At 39.0% G+C, this 15,454-nt stretch overlaps 1 protein-coding gene across 3 annotated transcripts in view; it reads left to right on the forward strand.

The window, feature by feature from the left end:
• Positions 1-15,454, forward strand: part of B4GALT5 (beta-1,4-galactosyltransferase 5) — a 70,526-nt gene that overhangs the window by 46,544 nt on the left and 8,528 nt on the right. For 2 of the 3 annotated variants that reach the window (XM_072996865.2, XM_020779484.3), the window contains exons 2-6: positions 5,115-5,249; positions 8,545-8,661; positions 10,865-10,989; positions 12,340-12,456; positions 15,211-15,398. In XM_072996865.2, the coding sequence (XP_072852966.1) occupies positions 5,132-5,249; positions 8,545-8,661; positions 10,865-10,989; positions 12,340-12,456; positions 15,211-15,398 (665 nt within the window). In that variant the 5' untranslated portion in view covers positions 5,115-5,131. The remainder of the gene's footprint in view (positions 1-5,114; positions 5,250-8,544; positions 8,662-10,864; positions 10,990-12,339; positions 12,457-15,210; positions 15,399-15,454) is intronic. The other variant, XM_020779485.3, reaches the window with a different exon arrangement.

Raw genomic sequence — 15,454 nt, forward strand, 5'->3', positions numbered from 1 at the left:
GTTTGCCTTTTGGGTTTTTCTCCCCATTTCCCATGGGTCTTGCAGAGTTGGTTTATTTGTTTTTGAAGGGGTTTCCATTTCCATTGGGTCTTGCAGGGTTTGTTTGCTTTCTGCTTTGCATTTTCTGCATTTCCGAAGGGTCTTGCATGGTTTGTTTCCTTTTCTTTTTTCTTTTCCTTCAGCAGGAATGGATTAATCGTGTTTCCGATGGGTCTTGCAGTTTTGTTTGGGTTTTTTGGGGGGGGATGTTCCCCCCCCCCCTTCGGCTGGAATGGATTAATTGCATTTCAGTACATTCCTATGGGAAATGGTGCTTCAACTTACAACCATTTTGAGTTACGGCCGGATTTCCCGAATCAAGTTTGTAAGTCGAGGCACCACTGTAGAATTTATTCCTTGTACAAATAACTCAGAGGCATGTAGGCTTCCTGTAATCTGCTTAAGTAGAATTCCTCTCACCCTCATTAAGGAGTGTTTTAATAGGATTGCATTTGCTTCCAAATCCTTATTTATCTATGCATATTTATTGCTTGCTAGGGTGCAGTTGTCAAGGCATGATATGAATTAATAATATACACTAATGCTGATAATTGATTCCTTTAGCAGCAGCAGCACAAGTAATAGCAGAAGATGAAGAGTACTGTAATTGCGGTATCCATGTGTCAGAAGTTACTCATCTTCTGATTTCCCTGGCTATAAGAAGTCACCTTGCCAAAGGATTTCGATTGCTAATATAATTTTATTAGATTTTTGGCCCATCGTGTTAAGCCTTTTCAGGTTATTATTCATACAGGCAGAACATGAGAAAGATACTCTAAATTCATAACCTGAAGCATGTTCAATTCCTGTAAAACATGGAGGATCTGAAATCTGAAAATAGACAGCAAGACACTAAAGACATTTGGATATGTATTATGTGAGCAATTCAGAAGCCTGTCCGGTTATTTAGTTTAACTGTCTTTAACAGACTTGTCAAATGTTTAGTTAACTGTCTTTAACAGACCGTCATACTTTTTAAAAATACATCTCAGGCAGCACAGAGCTGCACTTTGGGGAGGATAGCTGATTGTTACTGGTTTCTTCCTACTTGTAGCCTTTTCATCAATCCGTCATTTATCTGGACATTAATTATGAATAGAGCTAGTTGTGCCTAGTACAATTAGGAGTTAGCCAAGCTCTCCACCCTGCCAGACTCCCAGTTTCATGTTACTGAGATAGAGGGAGGACATGGCTGATACCTTGGATACTGGAAAGAGTAAGTTGTTACTGACAGCCACAGTGTCAGATAGATTTTTCTCAGACTTTGATTTTTTTGGGTAATGTCTCGATTATAGTACCACTTCCAAATACAGTCAGAGTAACATCACAGAAAAAAAAATCTGATCAATGAAAACATGCTTGTCAGGGGGCAGTATGCTACAGCCCTTTTCCCACAGATGTAATGAACAAAGAAATTCTAAAACTGTCGGCTTCCCAACCTAATAGGATTCAGTAAAGACAGGTTGCAGTTGTCACCATTTAATTTTTGTGTCTCTAATTCTCTAGCCATTTGTCCATTCTTGAGTATGTGTTTTTGCCCATGAAATTATATATATTTATTTGGAGAGCAACCTTTCAATTTTACAATTGTAGGAAAACCAGGAATTTTCATGATTTCCAGACTTCAGTATCTGAAACACATTGCTCTTCTTGGTTTTGCTGAGTTAACATGGGTAGGAACTTGTGACCTACTTGTGAACTCTCATGCCCATTCACTCCAACAAGTACATGGACAAAGCTTAGTGGTCATGGGAATTGTAGTCCTGCTACATATAGAGGGCTACAGGTTTCTGAATTCTGGAAATGCAACTAGTATCTGAGTTTAGAAAAATCCTGAGTGCCTTCTCATGTCTGTTCCAAGTAATTTGCTGCTAGCACTTTGCAGATTCAGTGTATTTCTTTAAACTGTCCTTCGGAGCTGATTCTTTTGCTTGGTGTATCCAACTTTTCAAGTATCCAACAGTTAAAATAAATTATTGGCACATCTTCCTGTTCAGAGTAGGCTTGCAAAAAGATGTGTGTTTCAAAGCAGGACAGCCCTTGTGTGCATAAAGTTGAAACTGTATGGTTTTCTAGAATTGAGTTCCTTTTGTATTTTCAGCAAAATTAAAGGTGACTAGAGAACCCAGTGTGGTGTAGTAGACTGGGCAATGGGCTGGGACTTGGGGGACCTGGAGTGGAATCCCTGCTCATCCATAGAAGCTTATGTGGGTGAGGGTGTAACTGGTAAAACTACACCTTTAGCTTGTCTTAAAAGCCATATGAAAGTTGCTATAAATTGGTGGACTTCAAGTTGGCAAATAATAAAAATATTTTAATTTTTTAGGTTAAATGAAATGAAATTAGTAATGTTTTCTTTTCAAGGGTTAAATTCTGCTTTGTTTCACAGTTGTGTTTGATACATTATGCAAGCCTGTGTAAAAACTACACATGTAATCCATTTAATGGTAATGAAAGTTTTCAATCACTGTATAAGTGAAGACCTGATTGATAAACTACTATACCATGTGCTTATTGCCAAAGTATAAATGTGCTAGCATCACATGGTTAATATCAGTCAACACATAGCTATTAGTGGTACTGCTCACTGACGTGTTTGGAGAATATTTGGAAGTATCTCTGGAGTGGATCTTTGTGTGGCACAATTTAAGCCTAACTGACCTGGGAACAATATTCCAATTCTGTCTCTTGCATATTTCCAGGAAACAGAGATGGTAAATTAACCCTGCTCACTTCCTCTTAATTTGGAATATTGCAGGTTGCAAAGTTAAAAAAAACAACAGCAACAACACTCAAAGAACTTGGATCTTTTTCCCTATGCAGTCCAAAGAGTTTTTTTTTGGCTGCAGCTCCTCAAGCAACCCCACAGGCAAAGCAGTGATCAAATTTCTCTGTGAGTTTGCCTGAAGGCAATTCCTGGGTGAAAATGAAATATGAGAGTAAGTGAAAAACTCATTCTCCTTCATATCTCTGTGAATATCAGTTCACATTATCAGTTCATTGGAAACAATTTTCCAGTTTACATTTTAATCTGAGCTGAAGAATAGTTTGCAAGTTAGTATGATTTGTCATTGAAAACAGTTCCAATTTGCATATAGAATTCAAGTGTTTCAGATTTCTAATTTAATCCAATTCTTATGTTTTCTAACTTCAAAAGTTTACAAGAGAACGTCATAGTGGAATATAAGGGCAATAACCTCAGGTAGCCTGCCTAACCTTTGTTCTCTTATCTGAGTCGGCATGTGCAATAGCGAAGTTTGTAACTCCCTGCTATCAGCATGTACCAGTCTTCATACCCAAGTCTGATGGACTCTTAGACCATATTATGCAATATATTGCTTCATTAGATAGTTCAGTTCTGGCTATTAATTTCTTACATCCTGCATTTGGTCTTATTTAAATGTTTATCATTTCACTCGTTATTTCATTGTTAGTTTTTTTTAAACCTTGTGCTGTTAGTTGACATAAGTTCTTGTGGTTTCTTCCTTCTTTTATTTCTTTACGGTACATGTACATTCCAGTGTGTCTGTGCACCTGACAAAGTAATAATATTTTGCTGTATACCCAGCTTTTTAGTTTTTAATAATAAACAAGGCATAGTAATGCTAAGGCAGTGGAGACATGTCTGAGGTGACAGGTATGTCCCATAATTTTCCTGAATCAAGAAATATAAGATAGCACTGGAAAAATGCACATTGCAACAAAGTCGTATCAGACAATGTTTATATTAGAAACTATGCAATCTCTGGAAGGGACGTGGTGGCGCTGCGGGCTAAACCGCAGAAGCCTGTGCTGCAGGGTCAGAAGACCAAGCAGTCATAAGATCGAATCCACGCGATGGAGTGAGCTCCCATCGCTTGTCCCAGCTCCCGCCAACCTAGCGGTTCGAAAGCATGCAAATGCAATTAGATAAATAGGGACCACTTCGGTGGGAAGGTAACAGCGTTCCGTGTCTAAGTTGCACTGGCCATGTGACCACGGAAGATTGGCTTCAGACAAACGCTGGCTCTATGGCTTGGAAACGGGGATGAGTACCACCCCCTAGAGTCGAACACGACTGGACAAAAATTGTCAAGGGGAACCTTTACCTTTACCTTTATGCAATCTCTAATATCACCCATAGTTTTATTACTACTGTTTTATCACCTTCAGGGTCATTTTAAATGTAACATTCTAGTTTAATCACCATAGTTGATGAAACTAGGGAGGAATATTAATCTCATGCACTCCCCTCCAATATTAGTGTTGGTCTTTCAACCTGAAGCTCTGTAAATTACTTTTGTCCTTATCTCTGAAATGGGAAATACTAGTTGAAAATGAATTTATTTAGTGCAGTCTTAATGACCAAGGTCAAAAAGCACAGAAGTCAGCACATAATATGAGGGAGAGTAGAGTGCAAGGCTTGATGTACAGTTTTGGTAAAGGTATTTAAGATTTTGTTTTACCTTCTTTACTACAGCTCTTTTCTTAACAGATAGTGGTTTAAATTGGAAGAATCATATATTTCTGTCTTGTATATGATGATTTGAAAAGCTGTAACATCTGCGTATTTGTATTCTAAAGAAAAGCAGAGTTTCATAACCTCTTAGATACTCTATGATCCTATGTCAATTTGATATTTTTTCTGTTTTGTGAACTGCTTGTTTGAGTAGGGAGATAGGCAAGGAAACCTTCCCCCAACCATAACTAATATATTTTGAAGCTTTATTTAAGAGTTATGCAGACTAGATTAAAATTTAAACCCAACATAATTTTGTATCTTTAAAATAGAAGGTAAAAGTTATCACTGTGGACATCTGAATAGCCCACAGTGGTAGTTTGCCTGTAGTTATTTAGTGTTTGCAAAATACATATTTTGCTTCTCAGTTTTTGTATATATTCTGGCACTATATACCCTGAAATATGGCCCTGCTAGCTTTTAGTGTTTCTTTCCTTTCTTTCTGACATGATGTTGGAGAAGCAGAAGTTGTTTCTAAAGATGCAGATTGTATTTGGTTCCCCCCCCCCCAGAAAGGCCTTGACTAATCTACCCTTCCTTTTCTGTTTTTTTTTTTTTTAATTTCTTCTTCTTCCAGTAAACACCTACCTCTTCATGATGCAAGCTCAAGGTATTATGATACGTGAAAACATGAGAACGATAGGAGCTCAGGTTTATGAACAGGTAGTCCGTAGTGCCTATGCTAAGAGAAACAGCAGTGGGAATGACTCAGGTACGTATTATGAATATTGATCATTACAAGATAGAAAACAATCTGTAGTTGTAGTCTGGGACCTGTTTTTTGCTTTGTGGCTGGAGATGGTCTTGCTTGATGTTATCAGAGCTTTGGTGCCTATATCCTATCATCATCTCCATCATTCCACCTATCTTGTCACTATACCAGGGTCTTCAAACTTTTCAGAGTGAGGGCCACAACATGTTACACATTTTCGAGGGCTGGAGGAAGATGCACGTGCATGCATACGAGAGCGTGCGCACACACACACACACACACTCCCACTCCCACTCCCACTCCCACCCCCACGTGTGCACACAGGGCTGGATAAAAAGGCAAGGCAGGCCAGATTTGGCCCATGGGCTGTAATTTGGAGACCCTTGCACTGAACAATAGTTTAAAGGTAATTTAAAAAAATGGTCTAGATATGTTATGTGCCATCAAGTCACTTCTGATGTGTGGTCACTACCATTCACACTTTTCAAAAAACAGCTCTGACAATTGCTTTGCATTTGGTTGAGAAGTGATTAACCATTGGGGGTTAGGGGTCAGCTTCTGGGATTTTCTCTTGCTTGGTGTCTCTTTGTGAATGGGTGACATGAGTGATGCCATTAGTGTTGTCAGCATTAAGGCTGCCCTTTGCAATATAAAGCTTGGCATTCTTTTTCCTGCTGGCAACACGGGCATGATATTGTACAGAAGCATCAGGCCATTTCCTGGCATTTGGAATTGTATAAATACAATTAATAATAATAATAATAATAATAATAATAATAATAATAATAATAATAATAATAATAATAATAATAATAATAATAATAATAATAATAATAATAATAATAATAATAATAATGGATACAGAAAGATGATATTCTGCATTCATAAATTGGAAGTTTTTTAAAGAACTGAAAATATTATTTGCAAAGATTTCCCCTTTAAAGATGCAATGCAAAATATGACTATTAAATCCCATCTTCTGTTACAGAGTAGGCACTCATTTTCCCAGTTTTAACCTGAGGGGAATTTATATCGGTGTGGGGCACATGTCTATTAGGTTTGGATGAAAGATAACTCTCTCTTCCCTAGGTTGAGGTTAGTGGACATGGCCCTTGTATCTCCGGAAGTTGTCTATGTCTGCCACAGTCAATTCTATAACTGTTATGTCTCAACTTGAATTGTATACACAAGAACTACTGTATAGCCCATCTTACCCTTAAGCCAGAGCCACTCTGGAGATTTGTGTTATTGTCTAATACTGTAGTCTAGCAAAATCCACTGGACATTTGTAGGGAGATGCTAGATCTATTATGCCTGCACTAAATCCAAAGGAAGATAAACACACACAGTTTAAGATTTCTGTATACCTCATATAGCCATTTATTCAAATTCTTTGCCTTTGTACAAATGCTAGTTGCAGAAATTATGTTTTTGAACTTGTGTTTTAATAGTAGTTTGTATATTGAACCCTAAATTTGATAAGCATACTTTCATAGAAACTTTCTTAACGTTAGGGACACCACTTTGTTTAGTATCGTCCTATAACAAATGTCACTTAATTCCCTTTGTATGACCATACCCAGAAGAAGAAAACGTTACCAATTTCTTCTTTGTAAAAAGCCTTTAATGACATTTAAGTCTCTTCCATTTTTTTTTAAATATTACACAACTAACCCAGTCTTTGCTGGAAATCCCAGTAGTTTAATTTTTTATTAATGCTTTTTAAGATGGGTTGAGAAGAGGCTATGAAATATAGCATGAAGCAACACAGAAGCATGAGGAGGCTTTTTTCTCTTTCCTGTAGGTTATACTAGTCATATTGTACTTTAGTGTAGGTTGTTATTCCACTGAATTCTAAATGCAACCACTTCGACCTTTTCCTTTTAACACCATACAAAAAAAGAACAAATGAGCTGAAATTTGTGGCACAGTTTTAATGTGCAGTAAAGGCAGAAGCTTGAGTGAAGGTTTATTGCAGGCTTTGGAACATGGGACCTTTAGATTTGATTGGATTGCAACTCCCCTAGTCAGCATGACCAGTTGTGTGAGGAGGGGCTCTGGGGAGGCGGGCCTGCCCCTGCCACACCCCCACCCATCCCCACCCTGGCAAAGCGCTGCTTTCAGAAGCCTCCTGGGGCTTTTTCAGCAGTGAAAATGCACTTCTGAAAGCCCCGCTTTGCCGTGGGGGGGTGCGAGGGGGCGGGGGGTGGGCCTGCCCCACCCACCCTGGGAAAGCGCAGGTTTCAGAGGCTTCCCCAGTGCATTTCCACTGCTTGTTTACCTGCTGGGCAAGCCTGGGGAAGCTTCTAAGACCAGCGCCGATCAGCTGTGAGGTGGGGAGGGGCTGGAGCGGAAAAGATGGCAAAATGGCCGCCCGCTGTGTTTTCGCCCAGATTCCTCGCTTACTGGGCAGCGAAAATGGTGGCCGTATGGAGGATTTTCGCATAAAGGTGAGTTTTTTGCCCATAGGAACGCATTAAATGGGTTTTAATGCATTCCTATGGGCTTTTTTATTTCGCATCGTGACGAATCCGTATAGCAACAATTTTGGCTGCACGGATTATCATCGCTATGCGGGGCACCACTGAATATTAAATTGAGTTCCTTCTTATGTCTGTAGTTGTGATGACTATACAAAGAAGAGGAAATTCATGAATTGAAATTATTGTTGCTATAGTATATATTATTCAGTTTTATAGACTTTTAAGCATGTACTGGCCATCCTAAAGCGATTTAGGCATAGAACAAAACAACAACAAAAACAGCAGCACATTCAAGTCACCTGTTATTAAGAGGAATTTATTTAAATACTGCTATGACAATAACAAGTAGGCATGATAAAGAAGTTCATCCAGATGCTAATTGAGTACCTTGGGCTGTGTGCTCTTTGCAAGTCAATACTGGAGTGTAAATAGGAGCAAGCTGCCAGAGTTACTATAGTTTTTGACAGCAGAAGTCAGTTAATAGCTTCAGCTGAGTTTGTAATACTCAATAAAGACCTAGTATAGTCCTGTAACTCCATAGTTTCCATTCTCACTAAGCAGTAAAAGAGTATCAAAATTCTCATTTGTACTATATAGTGATACAAACACCAAGAAATAAGCTACCTGCATTTATTGGGTACTACTAATAATGTTATAATAAATATAAATAAAGCTAATATGTGAAACATTATCCATGGGGTCATAAAGAGTCGGACATTACTTAATGACTAAACAACAACAAATAATAATGTTAATGAAGTAAAGACTGCAGCATATATAACCTCAGCAGAACATTTTCTCTTTCTCTTCAGCAGATTATCCTCTTGATCTGAATCACAATGAAACCATTCTGCAAACCACAACTTTTCTTCCTGAAGACTTTACGTACTTTCCAAACTATACCTGCCCTGAAAGACTCCCTTCTATGAGTGAGTATTATTATGACTATCAAAACCATATGCCTAACTTTCATATTAGACAAGTGTGTGTGGAGACTCTTGAGTTTATAGAAATCAGAATGAGTTGTAGGAATAGATTATGAGAGCATAAGAAGTGATCTACCCAAAGATGTAATCATTTCAGCTGGAATGTTAATGGTGTTTATATAAGGTTTGTGGACTTTGTGCAGCTATGGTTAATTGATGAAGTGTTGGATACATCTCAGTTGTATGCCTGATTACATAATTGAGGCGCACCCTGGCAATTGCCAGTTAGTTACACAAACCTCACATGGCTACCAGTAGCACTTTGGCTAGTAGCATTTCAGTAGTCCATGTCCTTTAGAGCAGGGGTCCCCAGCCCCAGTCTGTGGCCTGGTACCAGTCCTTGGCAGGACCAGGCCACAGAAACACACTCCCGTCCCCCCAAATGCATGCCCCCCATACATGGCACACCCACCTGCATACAAGGGTGCCCTGCCCACCCATGCATGTGTGCAAGCACACCCCGCCCACCCCGTGCAGTGCATGCCCCCCGTGCACGGACCCCGGCCACCCCAACCGGTCCGCGGTTTAGAAAAGGTTGGGGACCACTTGAGTTTAGTGAGGCTTCAGTTCAAAGGCCAGTGTCCTTTGGGGAGTTTGTACATGAAGATACTTCCACTGTCTATTATGGTTCTGAAATTACTATCTATTTATTTGGCTCATTCTGTGCTTACAGGATACTAGATGTATGTTTGCCATTTTCTTGCTTGTCAGCAACTGCCCATTGGCAAAAATACAGTGGAGTAATATTTTTCAAAGAAATGCAAACTTTTGGTTTAAAAGGAAAAGGTTAGGATTGAATGTACTTCCAAAAGTAAAGGAATTCAGGCCTCAGGTCAGTCCCCCTGCCTTCATTCAAAACATGGGCACAATGGTGTATCTTTCTTGTATCTTAATTTCTGCTACAAGGAAATACAAGAGTTTCATTCTACTCTTTCTCTAAAAAGGAAAATCCCCTTCTGCTTGCCTTCAGCTTAGCCCATTAAACAAAACAAGGCTTTATTTCCCCAAATACAGGCCAACTTGCTTGACTAGTAAGGATTATTTTAAGTATGAACAGGACTATACTGTTAATCTGCAGTAAGCATCTAACACTTTCAAAACCTGCGTTTTTCAAGTCAGCTCTTCTAATCACTAATGATGTGCTGTTTAGGGATATGACACCAAGTGGATTGATGTTAATATTTAGTTGGGTATATTAAAGTGCATTCTTAAGGTACAAGAAGAGTGTATCCATGTGCCCATGTTTTGGGGTGTGTTGGTTTGTGGTGTGAGGTTCCTTACTTTTGGGGTATACAACTTGAGCCATGACATTTTGCTTTAACCTCAAGACCTCCACCCTTTGAGGAACATTTCTGCTTTTTAAGATATCTGAACATATAAATATCAGTGTTAGGAAAAAAAGAGTCAGTCCTTACAGAAGAACTTCAGGTAACAGACATGTTCCACTAGGCAGTAGCCCTATTCAGGGCTTAGAATGTCACATGTGGATCCATAATTGGCAACCTAAATTATCCATTAGGTAAAAGACACTGTACAAAGAGAGCTGTATATCTGCATTTTTTTCCCTTTCCACCATATGGGTAATGTTTAGAGTGAGTGAATAATGTTGGCTGCACCTCCCAGACCTTGTGTACGGAAGAACCTGAAACAACAGACAGCCACATGGAGTTGATTGCTCTCTAGTATTTGCATACAAGAAGATAGTAGTAAATGTTAAGCTTTATTGGCAAGCCATAATACTCCTTTTTAATTATATAATAATAATATCTTTCAGTCTTGCATAGTTACATCAAAGGTGTGGCTTTCAAAGGAAAATCACTGCAAGTTAAGAAGTCTTGGTAGATTTTATCTGTTGCAAGCTGAGTTCAGTGCAGAACAGATAATGTCTGAGATGATTTCTTAACTAATGCAATTCACCTCTAAAAGTTAAGCCTTTTTCATAACTGTGTAACATGAATTAAGCCAGTGTCTGAAATGGTAGATGGTTATGAAGTTATTAGCAATCTGCTGACTCCAGACTAGGAATTCTGGTTGTGTATAAACTGAAACTGGCTGCAGTGTAATGTAACACAGTTCAAAATATGTAAAGAAATCAGCCAAAGGTGCATTTTTCTCATTTTCTTTGTTTAAAATACTGTTTACACAGAGGGTCCCATTGATGTAAATATGAGTGAAATTAGTATGGAGGAGATCCACCAATTCTTCTCTCAAGATCCCACTATCAAACTAGGAGGCCACTGGAAGCCTAAAGACTGCCTGCCTCGTTGGAAGGTGAGCTGAAATGGAGAAAAGCTCTGAAATTCATTGTTTCCCAGCATTTTTATGACAATGTGATTTCCACATTGTAAGAAAAATCTTGGGCTCATGTGACTAAAGAAATTAAGCCGTCTTCTTGTAGTTCTGTCTGAAAGCTGCAAATTTAATGAGCTTATTCCTGATTCTGAGTCTTGCCAATAAATATATCAGCTGATTCTTGATGATTATTTTGTATATGGTATGCAATCCATATCTAGCCACTCACAAATCTGCTCGCCAGCAATTGTCTCTAGACCTTTGGCAAGGAAGGTGCCTAGCAGTACAGAAAAACCCCATCATTGACTTTTTGTTTTAGCTGCACATGCTGTGCTATAGAAAGAGCTGGTGGTCCTTTCAGGCATCAGGAGTGTCTTGTGCTGTGCCTTTCCTCCTTCTTACTAGGCACAAAATAGAAAAGCCGTTTCTCTTTTCTGAACCTTCTGTACATCCCCAAGGATGTGGGAGATGAATTTAGTGGTTGCCACAGTTGTTGTCTGGCTCACATCAAGACAAGATTTGTAGCCTGTTCTGAAACTACTTTCTGGTAGATTCTTCTACATTCACTTCAGAATTTTTGTGCAGTCATACATTAACGTAGCCGTTAAAGTTGTCATGGATCTTACTGTCTTGGAATTAATTAGATCCCTACTTTACAGTATTCTGACAATAGGCCACACCAAGAGAGTAAGACTTGTCTTCTTAAAAAACAGTAGCAATAACAAAACCCAGGTGGGCTTCATTACAGTACTAGTGGAAGAACAAGGAAGTGAGCATTTCAAAATAGAAGCATCTGACAGACTGCAAGAGATAGCAGTAAATGTGTTTGTGAAAGCCATATGGCATATCCTTTCAGCGTCCAAGTTTGACATCTTAGTGCACTGGGATTCCCCAAAGGGGCCCAGATTAAACTAGATGATGTTTCCTTGTGTAAGTCTGGACTTTTGGGCTGTGCCGGTAGTGGGCATCTGCAGGCATTGTAGCTTCTTATTCATGTGTACAAAGACTGAATGGGTGGAGACTATCCTGCCTGTTGTGTTGGAACTGGCTGGAAATTTGTAGTAGATTCTGAAATCCCTCTTTAGGTAAAATTTCTGGGATGAATTATATAACTGAAGCTTGAATCATAGAAGATTTTAAATAAACAAGGCTTTATGAAATCCTCACTTGTTTCCCAACAAATGGTAGAGGATGTTCAGACCAGGCAGTAACTAATTCTTACAGATGCAATTCTGGAAAGCTGTGCTTGCTGTATTGCAAGGATAGTGTGTGGATCCCTGAAGTTTAGGTGGTTCTGAGACTTAACTAATGGTATTTTTCTCTCTTTAGGTGGCAATCCTTATTCCATTCCGTAATCGTTATGAGCATCTGCCAGTCCTTTTTAGGCATCTTATTCCAATGTTGCAACACCAGCGCTTGCAATTCGCATTTTATGTTATTGAGCAAGTAAGTGAATTTGTGTGCACTGTTTTGGTTTGCAAAGCTAAGTCCTCTTGGGTGGAAGTATAATGCAATAGTCTTACTTCTCTTCCTACAATATGTTTTGTAATTGTTGGTTGTCTTCCCCATAGGGTTCTTGTACAACAGTTGTAAATCCGCAGAATGTACCTAAAAGTATAGCTATAATCAACATACCCTCTAATTTTCAGCCCCACTGGGCGGAACTACACCTCTCTCATGTGTGACTTTTCCCCTGCGTGTGCACAGGAATCTGTTGGAACTGGATTTAAAGGGGCTGTGCAGAGGAGGAAAGCTGTCCGCACGGGGGCAGAGTAACACATGCAGTCGTGCACCTTAGAGGGAATTTGGTTCTTGTGAATGGTGTTTGGAACCCCAGTACTAGTCTAAAGCTTATGGGCAAGAATCCTGTTACTTACATCTACTAGCATAATTCTCCAGTGACACAGATTTCTACATCAAAGACATCAAAAAGGACTTTCTGACAATGTATTTGCTTCATGGATCTTGTGAACCCTCGCAGAATAAGTTTGACAATGATACACAGCTACTCCAGTTCATCTGTCATTTTTGCCCCATGACCGATATCTCTGAACAAACCTCCTTAGTCTGTTACCCAACAGACTATAATACCTATAATATAGTCATTGTTGTGCAAGACCTCTAGGGCATATAGCCTCCGGCTTGCAGAAAATAACCAGGCTACAGATCCAGTCTGGTTGATCAGTGTAGTACAGTACTGGGTAAATGGGATCTTGGAGAATGCCAACCTACTTGCAGGTAAACTGTAACTGCTTTTAAATCAAATTGTTTTCTGTCCCTTTTATGTTCCAAAGCCTCTCTCTGCTTTGGATTACAAAATATTGTCCTTCAGGCTTTTCCTTAAGGAAGTTTTAAGTCCGTTATTCCACAACATTTTACTTGCACTAAGCCAATAACTTTGACAAACTAACAATGTAGATTTTTCACTATACTGAGACTTAGTCATGATTGGTCTAGCATTAAATCTACAAAATACTCTTAGAGTGTTCTTGCCATTCAGTCCTGCCAAAGTGCCAGACCAAATACTGCCCAGATATAGGAGTTCTCCTGAGGAGTCTTCACCACCTTCTTTTAGCAGAAGTCCTGTTTAGAAGCTCCCAATTAAAAGTGGGGCTGCTTCCTTTATAAACAGGGAGCTAGGCCTAGCTAGACAACAAGGCCTTCCAGCTTAGGCCTTTCTATCTGGTGAGACACATTTAAATGTCTATAGGTGTTTGTATGTCAGGTGGAACTTTCAGAATGAATTATGGTATTTGTGATTCAAAACATGAGAAAACCCTACCTGTATCCTTCTAGGTAATAAGCAGATGCTCTTTAACTTTGTTCTGGTACCTCTTTCAGTGGTTAATAGATTATGAGTCAGTAGTAGTATCAGCTTGCATCATTGGGAGAAAGGCAGCATTACCATATAATACAATTAGTAAGACACATTAGAGTCCCAGTGTTGGGATTCTAACCCATGAAGTCATGAAATGAGCAGGCAGATAGGCGGGATATAAATAGAATGAATGAATGAATGAATGAATGAATGAATGAATGAATGAATGAATGAATAAATAAATAAATAAATAAATAAATAAATAAATAAATAAATAAATAAATAAATAAATAAATAAATAAATAAATAAATAAATAAATAAATAAATAAAATATGTAGTCACAAGTAATTTGGATAGCAAATAGTCTCTTAGAGAAGTTAAAGAAGTCAGCCACACACAAGGATGGATGTCTGCCAGCAGTGCTCCTGATGGGCAACTGGAAAGAGAGGACCTCATACGAGACAACTGCCCTGCTGCCCCCAGGAGGACTGTGTTTTATTAACCTTACAAGCTCACAGATAGTGGACAGTATACAGATAGTTGACAGAGTTCAGATAGGACAGTGGTTACATAATGCCATTATGATTGGCCCAAGGAAAGGGCAAAATTAAGTAAGCTCTCTATCACCTATGAGAAAGAAGAAGAATGTGTGGCAGCTCCTCCCAGAAGCAGCTGTGATGTCATCCAGGAGGGTTTGCCCTGCTACTGTAGATTAAGCCAACAGTTTAGCAACTTTGGGGAGGGGCATTCCTCCACATCCCAGTACTGGAGACTCTGACTAGATTGGGAAAGAAAGAAAGACTTTTGCTTAAATCCCAGTAGACAGAAAAGAACAAACAATACTTAGCTAGATGGACTAATGGTCTGACTAAGATGGTTGTATATGTTCACTCCAGAAGGAGAAAATGAAATTTGGATAGGAATTCTTTCAGAGAATGTCCATATTATTTTAATTATAAAAAGCAAATTTTTCCAGTGTTTCCAAATTCAGGAGACTTTCTTGGCTGCCACTGCATTTCAGAACAAAAGGGCACTTTCCTCATGGGAGCTGACAATTGGCTTCAGGAATTCTCAAGAACTAGCTTTCAATCTCTAATTTCAGTGACCATTTTTGTATCCGAGTCATAAGATTGTCCTAAATCATTATGAAACTATTTCTATAGCCCTAATTTGCCTGTCATGTCAGAAATGAAGGCATAGTGCCAGTAGTCTAGTGAAATAAATTCAGTCTATGAAATCTATCAACCTTTGAGAAAGCTAGTGTTTTCTGTGTGAACCAGTGTTTGAAGCAGTTGATTGAACTTGTCCATATTCATTGCAAATAGTTGAGTGCAAGATGGAAAGCAGTGCAGATCAATTACATGCTGGGCTTCTCTTGTAGGCTGGTAACCAACCGTTTAACCGTGCCATGCTGTTCAATGTTGGCTTTCGGGAAGCAATGAAGGACTTGGACTGGGATTGTCTAATTTTCCATGATGTTGACCATATACCTGAAAATGACCGCAACTATTATGGATGTGGCCAGATGCCAAGACACTTTGCAGCAAAGCTGGATAAATATATGTATCTGTAAGTAACTGGAGTCCCCTATTTATGAAGTTAAGAAGTTTGAAAAAGTTCACAGA

Source organism: Pogona vitticeps, chromosome 4 (assembly GCF_051106095.1).
Source record: "Pogona vitticeps strain Pit_001003342236 chromosome 4, PviZW2.1, whole genome shotgun sequence".
NCBI classification, from domain to species: domain Eukaryota; kingdom Metazoa; phylum Chordata; class Lepidosauria; order Squamata; family Agamidae; genus Pogona; species Pogona vitticeps.